A 19,911-nucleotide genomic window follows, 5' to 3' on the forward strand; every position below is an offset into this window, starting at 1 on the left:
AACGATATTCTCCAGTATCAAACCATTAATTGACTTTTTTCGTAATTTTTTGTAAGAAAATATCACGAATTAATTTTATAAAATTAAATTTTAGGTTAATCATAAACAAAATTAATATAAAAATTAATTTAACCGATAAGATGGATATGCACTGCAGATGTGACGTGCAGCGCAAGTGCTCATTAAAGAAGTATTATTGATTAAGTAATTAGAAATTTTATATTATTTTAATTATGAATCAAATTATTCCTGCATTAATGGTTTAATATGGCCGACTACTCAATCGCATCAATATATTTATTGTAATATTTGGACAAGACATTTTGAAGCACTCGTCTATTTTTTGGCAATATATTATTAAAGTCCAATAGAATTTTAGTTTTTCATTAATTTTTAATTTCGAATTAATCTGATATGATATTAAATAAATCAATAATTTGGAATGTCATGTTAATAATTAATGATATTATGTTAATATTTTTCGATTTCATATGAATATATTTTAATGTCACATTAATACGATGCAAAATTTGGGATATATATTCATTAAATTAATTTGCATTTACCACAAGTAAAGGGTTCTAAGCAAACTAAACAAGTCGACAGTTTGCTTCATTCTCAAAAAAAAAAAAAAATATTAATTTTGAGACCAATTAATGCACCACTTGGTCAAACGTGTGGCTTATTTTTATTTATATATATATTGTCAGATATATTATTTAATTTGATTTTGGTACACCGTATCGGACTATTACCGGAGGGGTCGATTGGAAAAAAATGTGCTTATAAATGGTATCTTGACTTAGGACAAATTTGGTGTGGAAATTTTAATAAAAATTTAAAGGTTGAATAAAAAATTGTGTCTCATGAATGTGGGAGTGTCTTTTGGCTCTCCACATTCTCGAGTTAATTGAAGAGTTTTGACTCTTCATATTCTTGAGTTAATGGGAAGATTAATTGAGTTAATTAATCTTCCATGACTCTTGGTGTGCATTTTGGAGCTTATAAATAGTGGGTTCATTTCTTCATTTCAAGTACATGAAATTTTCTCTTTCAAGCTCTCTCTTACATTACATATTGTTATCTTTCCATTTGGCCTCTCGTAAAATCTCGGTGATAAAGTAAAGGTACGTTTTCAGTTCGCCGTAGTAGTGTCTCGTGCTAAGTCACTGCTGGTTGTTCCGTTGTATCCTGGGAAACAGACGTCCGCTGAAACCTCGAAGCACATACCGGAGAGGGCGAATCTGTTTTAAGGAAACTGTACATGCTACAGGCCTCGGTTTGGTTTTGTTTTCTTTTACATAATAGTCATACTGTAAACATCACACTTGTTTCGGTTATTACTTTATCTCTACAAGTTTGTTTTTACGCTACTGGTTTTAGCAATTTTTCTAACAATCTTAAAACAGATTACTCATTACGTGTTGTTTCAGATATGGCTACTGAAACCAGTGTGCAAAGGGAAACTGGTCATGTTGTCCCTCCTCAAGTTGTCCCTCATGGTACCCCACGTGCTGCTGCGGTTACTGTTCCAGCCAGTCACGGTGAAAAACCTGAGAAGTTCACTGGTGTGGACTTCAAAAGGTGGCAGCAGAAGATGCTGTTTTACTTGACGATGCTGAACCTGGCAAGATTCCTTACTGAGGAGGCTCCTAAACTCAACGAGGGTGAGGGAGATGTTGAATCTGTTAGTGCGGTTGAGGCATGGAATCATTCTGATTTCTTATGCCGAAACTATGTACTAAACGGATTGGCCGATTCGCTCTACAACGTGTTTTGCGAAAAGAAAACGGCTAAAGAACTGTGGGAATCTCTTGACAGAAAGTACAAAACCGAGGATGCCGGGGCCAAGAAATTTCTTGTTGGTCGTTTTTTGGACTTTAAAATGGTGGATTCAAAGCCGGTTATCAGCCAAGTTCAAGAACTCCAAGTGATTCTTCACGAGATTCACGGTGAGGGGATGACTTTGAGCGAATCATTCCAAGTGGCCGCTATTGTTGAGAAGCTACCACCAGCTTGGAAGGATTTCAAAAATTACTTGAAGCACAAGCGAAAGGAGATGAATGTTGAAGAGCTCATTGTTCGACTTCGTATCGAGGAAGACAATAAGAGCTCGGAAAGACGATTGTTTTATCCTATTGCTGCTAAGGCAAATGTTGTCGAGCATGGTCAAAGCTCGAAAAAGAGAACATTTTCCTCTTCCAACAAAAGGTTGAACATGGGACCCAAGGGAGGCATTTCGAAGAAAAAGTGCTCCGAAAAATGCTACAATTGTGATGGTATGGGTCACAAGGCATCAGAGTGTAAGAAGCCGAAGAGAAACCGAGAGGCGAATGTGGTAGAGAACATTGCTCATGAGGTTTCGAACATGAATCTCTGTGCTGTAATATCAGAGGTTAATCTGGTGGGTTCTAATCCAAGGGAGTGGTGGATCGACACTGGTGCCACTCGCCATGTTTGCTCCGACAAGAAGATGTTTGCTACTCTTGAGGAATCTATGAATGGGGAAAAGTTATTCATGAGAAATTCCGCCACTTCGGAGATCAAGGGTGAAGGGAAAGTTATCCTAAAGATGACATCTGGAAAAGAACTGACTTTGAACAATGTGCTGTTTGTGCCTGACATCCGCAAGAACTTGGTGACAGGGTCGCTTCTTAACAAGCATGGTTTCCGCATTGTATTCGAGTCAGATAAGGTGGTTTTGTCGAAAAATGGAATGTTTGTTGGCAAAGGGTATGTTTGTAATGGTTTATTCAAACTCAATGTGATGGCTATTAAGCCTGTGATGAATAAAGTTAATGCATTTGCTTACTTGTTTGAGTCTTCTTGTTTATGGCATGGTAGACTTGGACACGTTAATTATGATACAATTCGTAGACTAATTAACATGAAAAGCATTCATGCATTCCAAATTGATAAACAACACAAATGTGAAACCTGTGTTAAGGCAAAACTAAAGAGATCATCTTTTCGAACTATTGAAAGAAATAGTGAACCACTTGAGATAATTCACAGTGATGTATGTGATTTAAAAGGTGTACAATCTCGTGGTGGAAATAAATATTTCATTACTTTTGTTGACGATAGCACAAAATTTTGTTATGTATATCTCCTCAAAAGTAAGGATGAAGCTATTGACAAATTTGTCCAATATAAGAGTGAAGTTGAAAATCAACTTAGCAATAAAATTAAGGTGCTAAGAAGTGATCGTGGAGGTGAATATGAATCACCATTTGCTGAGTTTTGTGCTCAACATGGTATCAAATACGAAAGAACTGCACCTTATTCTCCTCAGCAAAATGGCATTGCAGAGAGAAAGAATCGCACCCTGAAAGAAATGATGAATGCGTTGTTATTAAGTTCTGGTTTACCACAGAACATGTGGGGAGAAGCTGTTTTAACAGCAAATTACCTTTTAAATAAGGTGCCCCGAAAGAAGCAAGATAAAAGTCCATATGAGTTATGGAAAGGTAGAAGTCCTTCCTACCAATACTTGCGAGTGTGGGGGTGTCTTGCCAAGGTAGCAGTACCCACACCAAAGAAAGTAAAGATAGGACCAAAAACTGTGGATTGCATTTTCATTGGATATGCTCAAAACAGTAGTGCGTATCGTTTTCTTGTACATGAATCTCAAATACCTGATATTCACAAGAATACGATAATGGAATCAAGAAATGCTTCGTTCTTTGAACACATGTTTCCATACAAATCTAAGGAAGAACCAAGTTCATCCAAAAGATTGTATGAGACAATTGATAAAGAACAAGAGCTTGATCAAGATATTGAACCTAGACGTAGTAAGAGAGCTAGGACAGAGAAATCCTTTGGTCCGGATTTCATCACTTTCATGATGGAAAGTGAACCTCAAAGCTTCAAGGAAGCAATAAGTTCATCTGAGGGACCTCTATGGAAAGAGGCTATCAATTCCGAAATGGAATCCATTTTACAAAACCATACGTGGGAATTAGTAAATCTTCCTCCGGGAAGCAAACCGCTAGGCTGTAAATGGGTTTTCAAAAGGAAAATGAAATCAGATGGAACCATAGATAAGTATAAAGCTAGATTGGTAATTAAAGGTTACCATCAACGTGAAGGGCTTGATTACTTTGACACATATTCTCCTGTATCGAGAATAACCTCTATTCGTGTGATACTTGCGATTGCCGCCTTACGGAATCTTGAAGTACACCAAATGGACGTAAAGACAGCTTTTCTAAATGGAGATTTAGAAGAGGAAATTTACATGGAACAACCTGAGGGATTTTCTGCGATTGGGCAAGAAAATAAGGTATGTAAATTGGTGAAGTCTCTGTATGGCTTAAAACAAGCACCAAAGCAATGGCACGAAAAATTTGATAAAGCCATGATAGAAAGTGGATTTAAATTCAGTGAATGTGACAAATGTGTATACATAAAGAACACTGAAGTTGGATATGTCATTTTATGTCTTTACGTGGATGACATACTTATCATTGGTAGTAATGATAAGATGATTAAATCCACAAAGAGGTTATTGAACTCAAGATTTGACATGAAAGATTTGGGCTTAGCCGACGTAATCCTTGGAATTAAAATTCATAGAACATCAGAAGGGCTAGTCCTAAGTCAGTCACATTATGTTGACAAAATACTTGAGAAATTCAATAATGATGACTCTGCATTGGCTAGAACCCCGATAGACACAAGTCAGCATCTATCAAAGAATCGAGGTGAGACTATGTCTCAATTAGAATACTCTCGAGTCATTGGAAGTCTGATGTACTTAATGAGTTGTACAAGACCAGACATAGCTTATGCAGTAAGCAAATTGAGTAGATTCACGAGTAATCCAGGAGTTGAACACTGGAAAGCAATTATCAGATTGCTAAGATACTTAAGGTACACTCGCGATCATGGGCTGCACTATACCAGATATCCTGCTGTTATTGAAGGATACAGTGATGCAAATTGGATATCTGATATGAAAGACTCAAAATCTACAAGTGGATTTGTATTCACTTTAGGAGGTGCAGCAATTGCGTGGAAATCTTCTAAACAAACTGTAATAGCCAGATCCACGATGGAATCTGAGTTTATAGCTCTTGACAAGTGTGGTGAAGAGGCTGAATGGCTGCGTCATTTTTTAGAAGATGTTCCAGGATGGGAAAAACCTGTGCCGGCTATATGCATACATTGTGATAGCCAATCTGCGATTGGAAGGGCACAAAATAATATGTATAATGGTAAGTCTAGGCATATACGTCGTAGACATAATACCATTAGACAACTACTCTCAACTGGAGTTATATCTGTTGACTATGTAAAGTCAAAGGATAATATAGCGGATCCGCTAACAAAAGGGTTAAACAGAGAGTTAGTTGCGAAAATGTCAAGGGGAATGGGGCTCAAGCCTATAGAATAAATTGGTGTGAAGGAAAACCCAACCTACGCTGACTGGAGATCCCAAGAACTAGGTTCAATGGGAAAACCTAATCGCACTGATTTGGTAGATCACTGTGGGGGTTATCCCTAGTCCGTTCCTATTATAAAACAGTGAATGTTGAGGATAAGCTTACGGCTTTTAATGATTCTGATAAGAAGCAATACAGAATCACCTATGTGAGAGAGAAGTGGGGCCGCTTCGAAGGAATTGCAGGGCTCAATTCTAGACCCTCTTGCAGAACCAGGCGTGTGTTCATGGCCAAAACGAACACAATCATGAGAACTGAATAGTATCAGGGAGAATCTTGTGTGAAGTATATCTTAATTTACATAAACGGCAGAACAGTTCAAGGACATCATATCTACTGGTCAGCTAGTAAAGCAAATATATTTCATGAGGGAAGGTTCAAAGGGTAACACCTACCTATCCTATGCAGGATTCAACTGTAGAACTTTGTCACCAAGATTTGTATCAATTTTCATTCATGTGGGGGATTGTTGGAAATTTTAATAAAAATTTAAAGGTTGAATAAAAAATTGTGTCTCATGAATGTGGGAGTGTCTTTTGGCTCTCCACATTCTTGAGTTAATTGAAGAGTTTTGACTCTTCATATTCTTGAGTTAATGGGAAGATTAATTGAGTTAATTAATCTTCCATGACTCTTGGTGTGCATTTTGGGGCTTATAAATAGTGGGTTCATTTTCTCATTTCAAGTACATGAAATTTTCTCTCTTTCAAGCTCTCTCTTGCATTACATATTGTTATCTTTCTATTTGGCCTCTCGTAAAATCTCGGTGATAAAGTAAAGGTACGTTTTCAGTTCGCCGTAGTAGTGTCTCGTGCTAAGTCACTGCTGGTTGTTCCGTTGTATCCTGGGAAACAGACGTCCGCTGAAACCTCGAAGCACATACCGGAGAGGGCGAATCTGTTTTAAGGAAACTGTACATGCTACAGGCCTCGGTTTGGTTTTGTTTTCTTTTACATAATAGTCATACTGTAAACATCACACTTGTTTCGATTATTGCTTTATCTCTACAAATTCGTTTCTACGCTATTGTAGTTTGCAATTTTTCTAACATTTGGTACGGCAAAGAAAAAAATAATTTGATCCCTATACCGATCCTTATTTTTATATATTTATTATAAAATGCAAAATATCGCAAACGGTACTAAATTTCTAAACAATAGTTGATTACAAATGTAAATCAAGTCAAAATTTCAATTTAATTTAAATTGAAAATCAATATATCTTGAACTTGTTTGCTCTATCTATAATTAGACTTCGAACAGGCTCGTAACCTTCGAGTTTTTGTTTGAGTTTCGAATTGAGATATGTTGTCCTACAAGTACTCGACTGATATGGATACAAGTTTAAAATGGTCGGCTCGATTAGCTACACATAGCATCTAGCTATCCTCTTAATTCTCATGTTACTTCTCTTGTTACGCTAGCCAGTAACCAACGTAAACGTAGTTGGTAAGGCTTTCGGGTGTAATATGCAGATTTTACTGAATATACTGACGAAAATTTATCTTAATAGTATATTTAATTACATATATATATTAGTATATGTGGAGTTCACTGTTTCTTCAATGAGCAATAGAAATGTCCACATAAGGCGAAATTTCCGGAAAATTTGGACGGGATAGCAAAGATTGTGGGAGCATCTTTTCTTCTATGGGAAGCATCTTTTGCTTACGTAATTTGAATAACAGACTTGCCTGTATGCTGAATATGAACAGCTGTTTGATCAATACGTAGCTTTTGTCCTTTTTCCATAATCCAACTGAAATTAAAATCCTAACATACACATTTTCTTATCTTCAGTATTCCCCTTCATATGATACCCAGACAAAGTTCATCCAAATTATAGCATGATTTTTTTCCCCCAGTGCAAGTTTTGTTGACAATGAATTCTATTGAGGATTTATACATATATGTGTTGTATTAAATATATTTTAATGGTAAAATTCCAATTTTCTGAAAATTTATATGTAATACTTAGATTTTAGGATCGTCATTTTTTGTCAACAGAAGACAACCAACAGTAGGTCCACATCTCCTTCAAATAATTGAATATGTTTTTCACATGATTGTGGAGAACACTATATTAATGACTGAATAATGTTTGTGGTCCCTGGATTTTTTTGGTGTTATAAATTTTTTTTAAATAGTTGTCAAATGCCTTGATCACATTCTATCATTTTGAGGATTTATTTCACTATATTCTTGAGGTGATATCCAAATATTTAATTCAATAATTATATAAAAAAAATTGTCATATGTGTATTTTCACGTTTCTCATTGCAATATATCGAAAATATGATATAACTTGTTTACAAAGGCATCCGAATTCATCTCGTTGTAACAACTCCACGTTATCAAAAATCGTGGGATCCACATGCTACATACACATTATATTAACAGATCTATTCTCCTATATTCATTTTAACATTAACATATACATCATAGCTACCCAAATGCTTGTTCAACATATTTTTTTTGCAGTATCTTGTCTTTCCTTAAACAACATCCTCTTGAGATCCTCCGGTCAAGGAAAAACCTTTACGAAAGTAGCCCATTACATATATATTCTATCTGTTAAATATACCTCTTCGTATAGCGAGTCTCGTTGATCATGAAATTAATATCTGGGAAATTTCTTTGCAAGATGTTATTGAATATGGTACGAATGTCATTGTAGTAACATGCAATACGTCCCCAGAAAGCTTCCGTCTTTTGATCATTGCCGATGATTGGGTCATCGCTAATCGTGACAAACGATCTCGTTAAGACCTCGTCTTCAACTTTTCTCCAGGTTGATCGTTTTTTTCTACCCTCAGCGCCAGAATCCACATTCTCCAAATTTTTGAGTTCAATTGGGGATTCATGGTCGGACAGTTGGGTCCCTGGGACGAAAGTCGGAGTGGCCAGTTCATTTTTCGTGAGGCTTAAAAGGCATACCGGTTACATGTGGATTACATGGATATGGATTATATAGATAATTTGGTGGATATCAATTATAAAGATAATTTGGTGGAAATGTATTATGTAGATAATTTGGTGGGTATGTAAAATATGGATAATTTGGTGTAATTTGTGAATTTTGAGAAGAAGTATTTTCTTCCGACATTTTTGAATAATTCACGAATTTTTTTTAAAAAAAACCTCATTTATTGTCATCCATTTCGGAACACAAAGTAGGATTTAAGAATAAATTTTTAAAAGAAATTGAGATGATGAAAATAGAAGAGAGAAGATTTTTGAAGTGATTTATGATGTAGAATAATGTGTTTTGATATTTGAAATAATTTGTGTGATGTGTGAATATTTATAAATGAATATTTGATTTTTTTTATTGAAGTAGCGTTAAATAGTCGTTAAAATAATTATATTTTTCAATAAAAACAACCGTTATGTTTTATTTTTAAAATTAATTACTCATTAGTTGAATTATTAAAAATATAAATCAAAATAACTAATATATATATATACTAGAAATAATGCACGTGCGTTGCACGTNGATGCTCTTATAACGTTGAATCACATGTTATGACATTATTCGTTTGCTTTTAGCCTATTGAACTGACTCATTTTGAACATGTAAAAATGTCTGAGTTTTTTAAAATTCATTTCGTGTGCTTTTCCAAAAAGTCCCGAAGTCTGCTCGCTGTTATGGCCCCCCTCTTCTAGTATACGTCCAAATACTGTTGTCCAAAAAATATCTCACAAAGTTTATTAAAAAAGAGTCGATCATTTTCAAATTACAAAAAATGAAAGAACAACATAACCCGCCACAGATATTCTTCAAAAGTGTATGTTTTTTTCTTAAATATTTTTTTTAAAGTAGAAAATCTTTCATAAAATTTAAGTCACCGATTAAAGCAAGTGTATATAATTATACAAATAATATTCCACTCTTGTCTGTACGATCGTTATTAACTTTGTTACAAATCTATAGATTGGATCAAACTTTGCATAAGCATATCATGTACTTCGGCCATCGAGATCATGAAGATCGACCCCAACTAGGTTGGGACAAGAAGGCTCACATTATCCCCACGTTGCTTGCTCTTTCATCGACAAAATGACACGTACAGAAGGTTATTATCATCATTGACAACAAATTTCTGCGTAAAACAGAGCACATATCTTCTGTGTTAAGTGTAAGATAGCAATCACCTCCATTTTTACTCAATCCTCGACGTCATCGCTGAAAAGTTTGAACTCTTGGGCGTCTAAGACCAGCTTTCTTATAGAAGAAAACGAGCCCAATAAGCCAACACATGTGAAAATGATGATAATTGAGTTGTTGATCCAATATGCAGGGGACGATTTTGTGGGTTTGTAAGTCATGTTGTAAAGAAGCATCGGTAGGACAAAATCGAGGGGGATGAAGCCGATGGCCCCTACGACAGCATTGATGTCACCAAAGAAAGGTAGCATAGCTGCGAAAAACCCACAAAATATCACATAGAGGGAGCGAAGAATTATCCTCGGGATCAAGTTTCTTTTGGAGAATATTGCCTGGTTCACGTCAGCTGATTTCCTTTCCATTATCTCATAAGCAACTTGAGAATATACCTGAGTAGGGCCATAACTTAAACGCTAAAATCATAACATAGCTTGGGGGTTTTCAATACTCTGATGATGAAAGACTTTGATAAAGAAAATAGAATTGAAGATAATTGGTAGAACTTACAAGGCCGATGGCAAGAAGTTGAAGGAGAACAAATATAATTGCGAGACCTAAAATCCAAACCGGAGCCAAGGCAAGTCCCTCATCCGGCAGTAAGCTTTTGAGAATGTTTGAGTTAGATTTATTCCCAAAAACCCAATATCCGGAAACTGCGGCGGAGTAGAATGTCAGGAAAATCACAGTATAACACATTATTAGGCCTTTCGTCATCTTCCCTGTGGCTGGTGGCGCCAGTGTTGCCTGTATATGTTTAAAAGGTGATATTCCAAAAAATGGTAATTATCATGTAATGGAACTTGAGCATTATATATTTTAAAGATGCTACGTTTTCTGCTGGACCTCATTCATCCTCTCCAAACGCTATTAGACTTGCCTTTGTATGGTTGTTTCAAACAAGAGTCAAGAAGAAAATTCATAAGTTATTCAAATCTAGAACTAAATAAATGTTACCTGTATCTCAGGTAGTATACCGTTTCCGAATATGGCGGCTATTATGGATATAGAAGTGAACGCACTGAAAACCCTCGACAATTCTGAGGATTCTAAAGAATAGTCCCTTGGAGGGGCATTCTTAGAGGTGCCTGCATCATATTAGAAACAGTAAGATCACAAGCATGATTCAGATATGTTCATTTAAAAGTTAGCCGCGACATGTAATTCTATCATGAAAAGCTATATTTAATGCATCTACTCATTCCAGTTTTAATCAGAGTGGCAGCTCTGGGTCAACATGACACATGTCCAAGAACTTTTTCAAATATCTAATCCATCCTTTGAATTGATTAGAGTTTTCAAGAAATTAGACCTAGATCTAATATAGCAATTCAAGAAAACAATGGTTATTTAATCTATATCCTTGGTTACATATGCAGCATTCCTCGTAAAAAAATATGCTACATTCTAGAATTCAACAGAGAACAAAGCATTAAAAAAGTTCACCTGCATTAATACAAGCACCAACCACGAGAAAAGTATAGCCAAAGCTAAGAAGCAGTGATCCCAGGTTGATGTGCCTCAGAGAATGAAAGCTTGGGAATTGAGACAATAGTATCATAACTACTGTAACCATTGTTATGAAATGATATAATTTCAGCGGCCCATCAGGAGAGAGGTTTGAATACATGATCTGCACTGCCCAGCATTAGATAAAATATGTAAATATCAGTAAAATAAAACTGAAAATAACATTTTATATAAATATTTAAATTATGAAGCTATAAATAGTATAGATATGCATTATTCTTTAAGTTAGATTCCCCATGTAAGCGCAAACAATTGGAGTATCAGTGCCAGCATAAATATGTTTTTATAAGCTATGGAGCATAATAAAGAATTGGCTGTTATATGCCTCATATAAAGCAAATAGATACCTGCATTTCTATACCTGAAGGCATTCCCCAGCAAGAAGGATAGATCCAATACTGATGCCCGTATTAATTGCCGTTTGAATGAAAATCACAAAATAGAACATCCATCCAGATCCTAAAAGAAATCAAGGCACAAACATGTGATTGTCATGTGGAAAAAAAACATTATAGAAAATTGGGCCGATTTCTTTATTCAATATAGGAACTGTGTTGTGAAGATGCGATCTAGGTACAATCTCTCACCACCAGGAAAAGAAAAAAAAAAACAATTCAGCATACTTCTTTCTATCTTCATAGAATTTTCTTAAGGTTTTCGCAATTACTTTATCCAATGATATTTCAACAGAAGATTTTACATTACACAAATTCCAGGACAACGTGATAGGGTAAATGGCTCTTTCCTAAACAAAAAATAAGTGTGTCGGCACCTCTCTACCACATCCAAATAAATAATTCTAGATTTCGGAACTTTGTCATCTTAAAGCTCAAACAAAGTGCTTTGATATGTAACAAATGATACTATTTTGATCTCTTCCTCCACAAAAATTTCAAGCAGCAATTAAAATCTTCTACCTATAAATTTTCTTCATTGACACCTTACAACAAAAAAAAAACCCACAACTTTCCATGATTATGATATGATTCTTTTTTATTGTAAAAAAAAAATCAGTTTTAATCTTATGATTGTCGTCCAACTGTCGATTTTAAAAATTGCAGCCCAAACGTCTGAATACAAAAAAATTTGTATGGAAATTAGGATATTTTGGACACAATGAATAAAGTTAATAGCTGGTGAATGGTGATCGTGCTGTTGACTCTTGTGGGGTTTGGTCAAACATTTCTTTAAAAAAAATATCTTCTCGTATTTTAAAACATTAAAATACAAATCATTTTTTTCTAAAATGAAGTTTGATCAAGGCCGACTCTTGTACTGGTAACACAAATTTGCAAATGGAAAACTAACCTAGTACATCTGCAGCCAGTTCCCGGAATCGTATGTGGCGGCGCCCCGCCTTCTCACAGTGATCAAGCACCGACGACATGAGATAATAGGAATAGAAAGTAACCACTCCCATGGCCGTCAAGCACAGGAATCCCAACCCCCATCCGAGCCCCCGGAATGCATATGGCAGAGTCAGTATCGTGGGACCCACTATCGCCGTTGTCAAATGAAACCCCGCATGCCACCATTCCCCTGTTCACCATCATACAATTAATCACTCAATCCCCAGGTCCTGGTTTCAAATCGAGTAACATCTCGGATAATAGCACTCATAAAATCAATTTACGCAGCGATAATATTAAAGTTCTCTGGCATAAAAAAATGAAACCACGACTTCCACCATTCCCCTGTTTAATATCATACAATTTCAATCATTCAAACCTCCAGTTCCAAATTCAAATCGACCCACATATTTTCGAACAACACCCCGTTATCCATTCTTTAAATCAATTTGCACAGAGAAATGTATAGTGGGCATTGGAAAAAAAACCGATATTACCCTTCGATTCTAATACAAAAGCAGCTCCCGCGTCGTCTTCCCGGCGGATTTCATGAAATGGGTCATTCGGCCCAACCTCTTCCATTGAAATATACTTTCAGAAAATGTGACAACGAGTTACAGAGGCTTAAAGGAAGAATCCTGTCCGCCAAATTATGCGTGAGGGGAATGGAGATAAATACATGCATCTAAACACTGCAAGCTGAAGAAATCTGGGTGGAAAAAATCACAAGTTTATCTTTCGTGTGTAACTAAAATTTGAAATTTTAAAGAGGGAATATTTAATATATTTGAATTTTCATAAAATAACATAACAATAAAATAAAATTGAATCGACATTTTGTATATTTAAATTTAAATTGTATTTGCCAAAAAAGGGTCTTTTATTCAAATTTAATAACAAATTTTATTAAAAGATGCTTAATAAAATAGACGTGGCCCCTCCCCTAAATTATCTTATCAGATTCTTGAAGATTATTGTCATTATTACTATCCGGGAAAAGGTAAGTTGGGTGTAATAGTAATACCACTAGTGGGTGGTGCTTAAACTTTGAAGTCGATGCTTGGTCGGCCATATGTATTTACGCTTTTAGAAATTTTCATATTACAAATTATTGTGTTTCTTTTTCTATTTTCATAAGAGGAGGAGCTAATCGCTTCACTCGATCGAATTTTTTTGTGACTCTAAATGAAATTTCTGGATCCTTTTCAATGCTAAAGAAACTGTTTGAATTTTATATACCATGGAGGATGTATTGAGAAAGCAAATCAGTTTGGGGATAGCATCCTCGTATTTGGTAACAGAGCCAGATGACACGAAGTTGTTTTCACTTTCTGGAGATTTAATAAAGAGGAGGTATCCATTGGTTTGAAAGGTTTTTCAGCGGAGAGAATGAGAATGGGATGCCCACTTTCTGATTGAATGACCCAATAAAAATTTATTCAAAGTTTCATTGATTAATAGATGTCCGGATTTATTTTATTTTAATATTCAAAATATGCTGCTAAAGTCAATAATAAATTCCGTTTATGTGATTCCAACCACTTGTTGCTAGGAAAATAATGATTAAATTTTTTACAAATAACAAATGTAAGAGACTGTTGTTTTGATGATACAAAGAACCAAAAACCATAAAAAAAAAAAAGACAAATAATATATATGTTGTTGTGAAAAAGTAAAAATTTATGGTAAAAAAGTAAAAATCTCAAACTCTCAAAATTATCACACTACACACTTTATAATATTTTTCTCTCAACTCAATTGTGATTTTCTTCACAAATGAGAGATCTATTTATAGAAAATTTTTACAAATAATCCAAAAATAAAATACATCATTACCTACATCATCACACACTAATTTTCAATATTCAACACCTAATTTTACCTAATTTTCAACATTCAACATTCACATTTTCAACACAAATATTTAACACATTTTTAAATAATATTTCAACACTCCCCCTTGTGATGATGATCATAATGATTGTATACATTACGTGTTTTTATACTGCCTCGTTAAAAACCTTACTAGGAAAAACCCATTGGGATAAAAACCATAGTAAGGGAAAAAGAGTGCAGTCACGTAAACTCCCCCTCATGTTGACACGAACAATTCTTCACAAATTTCGTAGATTGCGCATCCCAATATTATATATGTGCTTTCTGAATATTGTCGTAGGAAGTGCCTTTGTGAAGAGATCTGATGAGTTTTCACTTGATTGAATGTGACGAACATCAATACATTTATTCTTCTCAAGCTCCTTGGTGAATGCGAAGAACTTAGGAGGAATATGTTTAGTTCTGTCGCTTTTTATGTATCCTTCTTTCATTTGAGCAACACATGCAGCATTATCTTCATATAGTATCACAGGCTTCTCGTCGAATGATAATCCGCATGAGATTTGGATATGTTGAGTCATTGATTTTAACCACACACATTCACGGCTTGCTTCATGTAGTGCAATAATCTCGGCATGATTTGATGAAGTTGTTACAAGTGTTTGTTTCTGTGAACGCCAAGAAATTGCAGTGCCTCCACGAGTAAATACATATCCAGTTTGAGAACGTGCTTTGTGTGGATCAGATAAGTATCCAGCATCGGCATAACCAATTATACTTGGATTAGCATCTTTTGAATACAAAAGTCCCAAGTCTGTCGTTCCTCGTAGATAACGGAATATATGTTTAATTCCGTTCCAATGTCTCTTTGTTGGATATGTGCTAAATCTTGCCAATAAATTTACGGCAAAAGATATATCAGGCCTTGTACAATTTGTAAGATACATAAGGGCACCGATAGCACTTAGATATGGTACTTCTGGACCAAGAATATCTTCATCATCTTCACATGGACGGAATGGATCCTTTTCTATGTTTAATGATCTAACAACCATTGGAGTACTTAAAGGATTTGATTTGTCCATATTAAAACGTTTAAGGATCTTTTCTGTATAATTTGTCTGGTGAACAAATATTCCACATTCTTTTTGTTCAATTTGTAAACCCAGACAATACTTGGTTTTTCCAAGATCCTTCATTTCAAATTCTTCTTTCAAGTATGACACAACTTCTTGAATTTCCTTATTTGTTCCAATGATGTTTAAATCATCAACATATACAGCAATAATTACGCATCCGGATGTTGTTTTCTTAATGAAAACACAAGGGCATATTGAATTATTTACATATCCCTTTTTCATCAAGTGATCACTTAGCCTATTATACCACATTCTGCCGGATTGCTTCAACCCATATAATGATCTTAGTAATTTCACAGAATAACATTCTCTGGGTTTTGAACTTTGTGCTTCAGGCATCTTAAATCCTTCAGGGATTTTCATATATATATTACTATCAAGTGATCCATATAAGTAGGCTGTAACAACATCCATAAGACGCATTTCTAAATTTTCAGATACTGCCAAGCTAATCAAATACCGAAACGTAATTGCATCCATCACAGGAGAATACGTTTCTTCATAATCAATTCCAGGCCTTTGAGAAAAACCTTGTGCAACAAGTCGAGCTTTATATCTTACTATTTCATTTTTCTCATTTCGCTTTCGAATAAAAACCCATTTGTATCCAACAGGTTTTACACCTTCAGGTGTAAGGACTATAGGTCCAAAAACATTACGTTTATTTAGCGAATCCAATTCAACCTGGATGGCATCTTTCCATTTTATCCAATCCTGCCGATTTTTACATTCACCAAAAGATTTTGGTTCATGATCTTCATTATCATTTATGATGTCGATTGCCACATTATAAGAAAATATATCATCAATTTCTTCTATATCTTTTCGGTTCCATATTTTTCCAGTATTAATATAATTGATAGAGATTTCATGATTCTCGTCAGTTTGTGGTTCTGACAAAACATTTTCATCATCATGTGTTTCTTCAGGAACATCATTCTCTATTTTGTGATCATTATGTGTTTCTTCAGGAACATCATTCTCTATTTTGTGATCATTGTGTTTCTCTATGAATTTTCTTTTTCGAGGATTTTTATCCTTGGAACCAACTGGCCTTCCACGCTTCAGGCGTTTAATGACATCATGACTATCTTCAATTTGTTTCTTCGGAATTTCAATTCGAGCAGGGGCATTTGCAGCATGTATATATGATTTAGTTACCCCTTTTGTGTCTGCAAATGCATCTGGTATTTGATTTGCTATTCTTTGCAAGTGCACAATTTGCTGTACATCTTTTTCACATTGTTTTGTTCTTGGATCCAGATGTAACAATGATGATACATACCATGTAATTTCTTTTTCGGTATGTTTCTGTTCTCCCCCTAACATTGGGAAGATTTCCTCATTAAAATGACAATCAGCAAAACGTGCTGTGAACACGTCGCCTGTCTNATGTATATATATATAATTTTAAATTAATGAAATATTAAATTTGGTATGTCGTTATAAGTCATAATTAATTGAATAATAATCAAGTCAATTAAAAATAATAATTAAACAATAACAATGAAAATGATTGGTTATAATAGGGTTATTTTATTTTAACAGTAGAAATAAATTAACCACAAACTATTCTTGTTTAGCTTTTCCCATGATATTGTGTAATTATAAATAAATTAGATTTGACAAAAACTTGTGTGAGATTGTTTCACAAAAGACTTGTGTTTATTATGTTTATGCTTATATTTTAGATCATATCGTAGGATTATTTATTAAATACTACTTTTATTTTTCGTAAAATATAGCTTGAGAAACACTCCTTGCTAAAATATGTTTTAAAATATAAATTCCTCGAATTAAATTTTCCCTTTAATTGAAATTCACGGCTTTCGTTAAATAATTAATGCCAAAAAAATAGTTAAAAAGAAAAGGGGAAAAAAGGTGGCCCGTTTGCCCCAATAAAGGAAATAAGAATGAAACATTTCGTAAAACTGAGTGTTGGGCTTCTTGCTTGTCGATCTGTGTGGTACGGCCCAATACACATGTCCCAAATGGAGTCTTGTCGAGTCACTTTGAGTAGATATTGTGACAGGAAAACTAGGTCCATATATCATATACTAAAAAACGTTAATTTAGACTAAACAAAACAATCAATGATTTGTAGCTCATTTCATATTAATATTTTAAGTTCAAAATTAATTTTAGGATTTTATAATCAATTATAACAATCTCCTCCTCAATTCAAAAAAATATATATATATAGACCTATACGTATATTTTAATTAACAAAATAAAACTGATATTGTTTACTGTAAATATTAAACACAAAAACTTCTATGAGACTGACTTATTAATAAATTTTTTGAAACAGATCTCTTATCCGACACGACTTAAAAACATTAATTTTTATAAAAAAAAATATTATTTTTGACTTCAAATATGGATCGAGTCGATATGTCTCACGGATATAGATTTGTGAGACCTTATACTTATTGTGTATCTGGTTTTGAAGTTCTTTTCAATTATATTTTGATTAAATGTTTTATATATCTACATTATTTTGACTATTCTTTCAAGATTTGTGTGATTTCATATATCTAACACATTTAATTTGATTTACTCAATATATATTACATATGATACTTTTCATATTAATCATGCACATTTTCATCTACATATTTTATTAATTTTCATATTAAAGCACATATATATGATATTTTTAAATCAAATTCTATTATAAAGCGTTGAAAATGAAATCAAACAATTTGGCGAACTGATTAGTTTCTTTAGTCTATTGAAATTGTACATTTGTCATCCATGGAATTCATGCAATATTTGGTTGAAAGAAAAGCCATGATAAAAAATATAAAAAAAATATGTTTAAGAAAGCCACAGTAGTTGTTGAGTTCTGGTAAATTTGTTCAATCTATAAATAGTCATTTAATGGCCTCCTATCTATTGGTTTAACATTTAATGATGCCATTTTTTTACTTTTTTTAAAAAAATAATTAGAAATAATATCATTAAATTTAAATTTGAACTTAAATTTAATACAAAATTTATTACTACTACAATTTTGTCAAATATTTGCAATTATATAATACTATAATTTTAAATTAGAACGTCACTTTGATTGAGTTTACCATGGAACACATCTAGAACCGTAGTTTTGTGACACAAACATTAAAAAAAAAAAGAAAAAAAGATCAAGGTTTTTGTTAATTATTTGTTGGCCTGGTTCATGCAAAACGATACGTAAATTATTAGTAAAAAAAACTGTCAGCTTAATCATTTAATTCAATTTTTATATGTTGGATGTTGCACACCTACCGTGCACGTTTATTCGAGTATTGTTGATGTCACACTCATCTATTGTATATACAATTTTGATATGTTTTCTCGGCAATGCTTACATAGGTACAAGTTCGGTATGCAGTTTTTTTTTTTTTATAAAAAAAATAACATTGTTTATTAGTTCTTAAACCAAGTAATAGAACCATCCTTATCCATATATTGTCCAATTCCCATTTTTAAAATCCCTAATCTGCATATTTGTAATTTGGCAAGATACAAAATTTCTGGCATTTATTCAAACAATTAATTCACTGTAAATAGCAATCCAATACACAGATATTACTGCTTTTTTTAATCCAATTGTATACATATAATGCAAATCTCATGCAATTTGTGGCCAAAGTTTTCTTGAAAACTAAATTTTATTAGGTATGATTGCATAATCTAGTGTCCTGATTTTCTTATAACCACAATGAAAAAATAAATTTAGATATTTTTAATACATTAAATCATACAAATCTATGCGTGAGGATTCTCATAATCCAACAACTATTATTACAGTTGTTTCACCCTTCGCATTTACGTTGGTTCAACGTAAAAACACGTGGCGCTTTGGCTGCAGTATAAAATCACCCTCAGAGGCAGGCTCTAGAGTACACTCATTTCTCTCTGTCACACACAAGGATGCATGCAGAGAATATTCTGATGTGAAACATTGCTTTTCTGCATACAGCACAAAGCATTCATCCTTTTCACAGCCCTAAACCTTTGTGTTTTTTTTATAATCCATCTCGGTTTGTTCTGCAAGAAAACATAAAAATGAGTACATCGAATCCTGGAAAGTTGATGCTTATAACCCCTTCAAGATCACCAATCCCGCAGCTGGTGAAACTCATCGAACGCTTGGTTCTTGAAGGTAAGCTTGATGATGTCCAGAAACTTTTAATGAACATCGAAAAGAAAATGAGACTCGGGATCGGAATCGTTAAAACGGAGCCAGAGGATACCTATCTTGAAGAGAAGTTACTTAAGAGCGAAAAGGAAAGGGAGGATTTGAAGGTGAAAAACACAAAGTTGGTAGAGGAGATGAAAGAGTTAGTTGGTATAATAAACGAAAACGATAAGATTGTTTGTGAGCTGAAAAGTAAAGTATCGGAGAACGATAAGACTCTTGATGTGTACCAAGAAAAGATCAAGTTTTTCGATTTG

General features: G+C 34.0%; 1 protein-coding gene across 1 annotated transcript; it reads right to left on the minus strand.

Moving 5' to 3' along the window:
* Positions 1–9,288: 9,288 nt before the first annotated feature.
* Positions 9,289–13,218, minus strand: LOC140980002 (probable GABA transporter 2). The gene is made up of 7 exons (XM_073445720.1): positions 12,991–13,218; positions 12,453–12,683; positions 11,506–11,603; positions 11,061–11,247; positions 10,572–10,702; positions 10,125–10,361; positions 9,289–10,006 (listed from the first exon to the last, which is right to left on the minus strand). The coding sequence occupies exons 1-7, from the start codon at positions 13,073–13,075 to the stop codon at positions 9,617–9,619; spliced, it is 1,359 nt and encodes a 452-aa protein (XP_073301821.1). The 5' UTR covers positions 13,076–13,218; the 3' UTR covers positions 9,289–9,616.
* Between the last annotated feature and the right edge of the window lie 6,693 nt (positions 13,219–19,911).

The sequence above is a fragment of the Primulina huaijiensis genome, chromosome 6, assembly GCF_012295235.1.
Source record: "Primulina huaijiensis isolate GDHJ02 chromosome 6, ASM1229523v2, whole genome shotgun sequence".
NCBI lineage: Eukaryota > Viridiplantae > Streptophyta > Magnoliopsida > Lamiales > Gesneriaceae > Primulina > Primulina huaijiensis.

Bases quoted from the DNA above. Each gene is read 5' to 3' on its own strand.
- LOC140980002 (XM_073445720.1), bottom strand. From the start codon at position 13,075: ATGGAAGAGGTTGGGCCGAATGACCCATTTCATGAAATCCGCCGGGAA. The intron at 12,684-12,990 runs GTAATATCGGTT...GATGGTGAACAG, and splicing joins TTTTGTATTAGAATCGAAGG to GGGAATGGTGGCATGCGGGG. The intron at 10,007-10,124 runs GTAAGTTCTACC...GGCCCTACTCAG, and splicing joins AACTTCTTGCCATCGGCCTT to GTATATTCTCAAGTTGCTTA.